At 52.3% G+C, this 3,684-nt stretch overlaps 3 protein-coding genes across 3 annotated transcripts in view; 1 reads left to right on the forward strand and 2 right to left on the reverse strand.

The window, feature by feature from the left end:
• Positions 1-65, reverse strand: part of EMC1 (ER membrane protein complex subunit 1) — a 14,482-nt gene extending 14,417 nt beyond the window's left edge. Inside the window, exon 1 of the mRNA XM_009995795.1 lies at positions 40-65. Coding sequence (XP_009994097.1) covers positions 40-65 — 26 coding nt within the window. The remainder of the gene's footprint in view (positions 1-39) is intronic.
• A 1-nt stretch (position 66) lies between these two features.
• Positions 67-2,230, forward strand: MRTO4 (mRNA turnover 4 homolog (S. cerevisiae); the record flags this gene model as incomplete). Its single annotated transcript, XM_009995754.1, has 6 exons — positions 67-182; positions 264-345; positions 950-1,017; positions 1,138-1,289; positions 1,430-1,506; positions 2,087-2,230. Coding segments are annotated over 6 exons (639 nt in total), but the record flags the coding sequence as incomplete, so codon positions are not given.
• Positions 2,231-3,164: 934 nt separating this feature from the next.
• Positions 3,165-3,684, reverse strand: part of AKR7A2 (aldo-keto reductase family 7, member A2 (aflatoxin aldehyde reductase)) — a 3,942-nt gene continuing 3,422 nt past the window's right edge. Inside the window, exon 7 of the mRNA XM_009995755.1 lies at positions 3,165-3,357. Within this exon, the coding sequence (XP_009994057.1) occupies positions 3,196-3,357 (162 nt within the window). The 3' untranslated portion in view covers positions 3,165-3,195. The remainder of the gene's footprint in view (positions 3,358-3,684) is intronic.

Below are 3,684 nucleotides of genomic sequence, written 5' to 3' on the forward strand. Positions count from 1 at the left end.
CGCTCCCCCGGGCCCCTCTCCCGCTCCCCCGGGCCCCGCTGATCGCTCCCCCGGGCCCCTCTCATCGCTGCCTCGCAGCTGCGGAAATGCGTGGACACCTACAAGTACATCTTCGTCTTCTCTGTCGCCAACATGAGGAACAACAAGCTGAAGGACGTGAGGAATGCCTGGAAGCACAGCAGGTGAGGGGGGAGCGCGGCCCCGGGGCGGCAGCGGCCCCGGCTCCTCTTTTTTCTCTCCCTTTTACTCCTCCTACTCCTCAGGATCTTCTTCGGGAAAAACAAGGTGATGATGGTGGCGCTGGGACGTGAGCCGAGCAGCGAGTACAAGGAGAACCTGCACAAGGTGGGATCTTTTGAGAGCATCGAGTCCAACTGTCAAAGCCACCATCAACATGTCCCTCAGCACCATCTCCATGGCTTGGACACCCCTCCAGGAATGGGGACTCCCCCCCTGCCCTGGGCGGCCTGGGCCAGGCCCTGACAACCCTTTCCAGAAAGAAATTGTTCCCAAGATCCAACCTAAACCTCCCCTGGCACAACTTGAGGCCATTCCCTCTTGTCCCATCCCTTGTTCCTGGGGAGCAGAGCCCGACCCCCCTGGCTCCAACCTCCTCTCAGCAGCTGCAGAGCCAGCAGGTCTCCCCTCAGCTCCTTGTCTCCAGGCTGGACACCCCCAGCTCCCTCAGCTGCTCTTGCTCACACTTGTGCTCCAGCCCTTTCCCCAGCTCCCTTGCCCTTCCCTGGACACGCTCCAGCCCCTCCATGTCCTTCTTGTCCTGAGGGGCCCAGAACTGACGCCAGGATTCGAGGGGTCCCCTCCCCAGTGCCAATCCCTGTGCTATTTCTGACACAAGCCAGGAGACCACCTGGACACACACAGGCTCATATTACCACTGTCAACCAACACCCCCAGATCCTTTCCCAGCTGCTCTTCCCCTTTTTTCCAGGTCAGCAAACACCTGAAGGGTGAAGTTGGTCTCCTGTTCACCAACCGCACCAGTGATGAGGTGGATGAGTAAGTCCATGACTGCTTTGGAAGCTCCCAGAGTGTGTCTTTTCCCCATCAACTACACCCTGATGTTCCCCTGGAAGCAGTGATGGTGTCTCACAGCTCAGGCTCTCCTCCCTGTCTCAGGTGGTTCTCCAAATTCACAGAGGTGGACTTTGCCCGGGCAGGGAACAAGGCACCATATGGGGTGAGCCTGGACATGGGGCCCCTGGAGCAGTTCCCACACTCCATGGAGCCCCAGCTAAGGCAGCTGGGATTGCCAACTGCCCTGAGGAAAGGTAGGTGAGCTGGGGGGGAAAGTCATCTTTGGTTTCCATCTGCACAGGTAAGAGCAGAGTTTAGGTTTGGATGGGCAGCTTTGATCTCTCACATTCTGGTGGGATTATCTGAGTTATTCCAAGACCTTCTGTCTCTGCAGGAGTGGTGACATTGCTTGCAGATTATGAAGTCTGCAAGGAAGGGGATGTTCTCACCCCTGAACAAGCCCGTGTCCTGGTGAGTCGTGTTGTCACATGAGTGTCTGCCAGCCCAAGTTTCCCCTGATATGAAATCATTAACTATTCCCTTTAATTAGCTGGAGGGTGGGAGTTCTCAGACAACACCGGTCACTGGGTGCAGCTAATATCCTTAGGCATTCCCAACCTGAGTGTTAGAACTCTGCAGGAATTTTTTTTATATCATATATCACAGACTGGTTTGGGTTGGAAAGGACCTTAAGATCATCTAGATCCAACCTCCTGCATGGGCAGGGACACCTCCTACCAGACCAGGCTGTTCCAAGTCCCATCCAACCTGACCTTCAACACCCCCAGGGATGGGGCAGCCACAGCTTCCCTGGGCAACCTGGGCCAGGGTCTCACCACTCTCACAGCAAAGAATTTCCTCCTCATTTCCAACCTAAATCTCTCCTCTTCCAGTTTTAACCCATCACCCATTGTCCTCTCAATACAAGCCCTTGTAAAAACCCCTTTTGGCTTCTGCCCCCATCAGGAAGCCATACTTGCTGTCAGTGTTTTTTGCCAGGCTGGACCTGGAGACCTTACACCAGGAATGACAGATTTGTGTACTTTCCTAGAAACTCTTTGGCTACGAGATGGCAGAGTTTAAAGTCACCATGAAGTTTCTGTGGAATTCTGAGACAGGAAAATTCCAGAAGCTTGCGGGAGACTCGGCAGAGGAGGAGGAAGAGGAGGACAAAAATGACATCAATGAGGACTAGCAGCAGTCCTTCTGCGTGGACACCTGACAGTTCTACTCTATTTTAGAGACAATGAGGAGGGGTTTTCCCTTCCCTGTTGGCACACAGAGGACAGAATATGTTTTTATGAACTAATTATGATTTTTTAATATAAATCTATATATAAACTTGTGGCTGCTGCCTGTTACTGCCAGAGCACCCCAGGACCTAAGGAAGTGCCACCTTCAACATGGTGTCATGCAGCTTAGACACAGCACTGGGGAATCACAGAATCATGGAATAGTTTGTATTGGGAGGGGCCTTAAAGCTCATCTAGTTCCAACCCCCTGCCATGGGCAGGGACACCTCCCACCAGCCCAGGTTGCTCCAAGCCCCATCCAACCTGCCCTTCAACACTGCCAGGGATGGGGCAGCCACAGCTTCCCTGGGCAACCTGGGCCAGGGTCTCACCACCCTCACAGCAAAGAATTTCCTCCTCATGTCCAACCTAAATCTCCCCTCTTCCAGTTTTAATCCATCACCTCTTGTCCTCTTACTACACACCCTGAGGGTTTATTCTGCTAGAAGATTCAGAAGAAACTCAAAAGCCACCAAACACTGGCAAGGAGATGCCAGCCAGGCTATAGCTACAGTTAAGAGATAGGGTCTGTGTTAAAAAGGCTTTATTCTTGTACCTGGTTATTTAAGACACCATATTAAAGCAGGACTGGGGCCTTCATCCCATTACATGTCCATTTTTCCCAATTAAAGTTTCAATCACAATGTGCTGGAGGACTAGGAGGGGAGGCAGGATAAGACATGACCCAATGGGCCAAGGGCTGCCAGCAGGTCCTACAAAGCTTCATCAATACAGGAAAAAAAAATCACAACCCATTTGCATGTCAATCAAAGGGGCAGGGTGGGCATGTACTCCTCCTGTGCCCTGGGAATCTCGTGCGTGATTATCTGCCCCCATGATCCTGGATTTCCCATCCCTACCCCAGTCTCTAGCGGAAGTAGTTGGGGCAGTCATGTGCTGTCAGGTTCCAGGCTTGATCAAACGCCTCCACCACAGCTGGGTGCAGAGGACCCTCCTCACTGTAGTCAAGGTTCTGCTCTAGCTGCTCCAAGTTGGACATCCCAATGATCACTGCGTCTCCAAGAGAACCCTGCAAAGTAGTAAGAGGAGCTGCTGATCCCCAAAGAAACCCAGGGCACCTCCCCAGCCACTGGAGACCAGACTAAATGTTCCTTTCCAGGGAAGAAATATCCAGTGACTCCTGGATGTTTAAACAACTGACACCACAAAGTTCTTTACACAGGCCAGAACATCTCCCAAGTTACATCAGCTCTCAAAAGCCTTATGGGGTTCTAGGGGAACATTGTAGGGAGGTGGGGAATATTACCATTAATTTCCTTATCCAATGAAAAGCAAAGTTATCTCCTTGCAGGGAAGTTGACTGGGAAACCAAGATCCCAGTAACTGGCACTTAAAA

The sequence above is a fragment of the Chaetura pelagica genome, unplaced genomic scaffold (assembly GCF_000747805.2).
Source record: "Chaetura pelagica isolate M959 unplaced genomic scaffold, ChaPel_1.0 scaffold234, whole genome shotgun sequence".
In the NCBI taxonomy this organism is placed as follows: Eukaryota; Metazoa; Chordata; class Aves; order Apodiformes; family Apodidae; genus Chaetura; species Chaetura pelagica.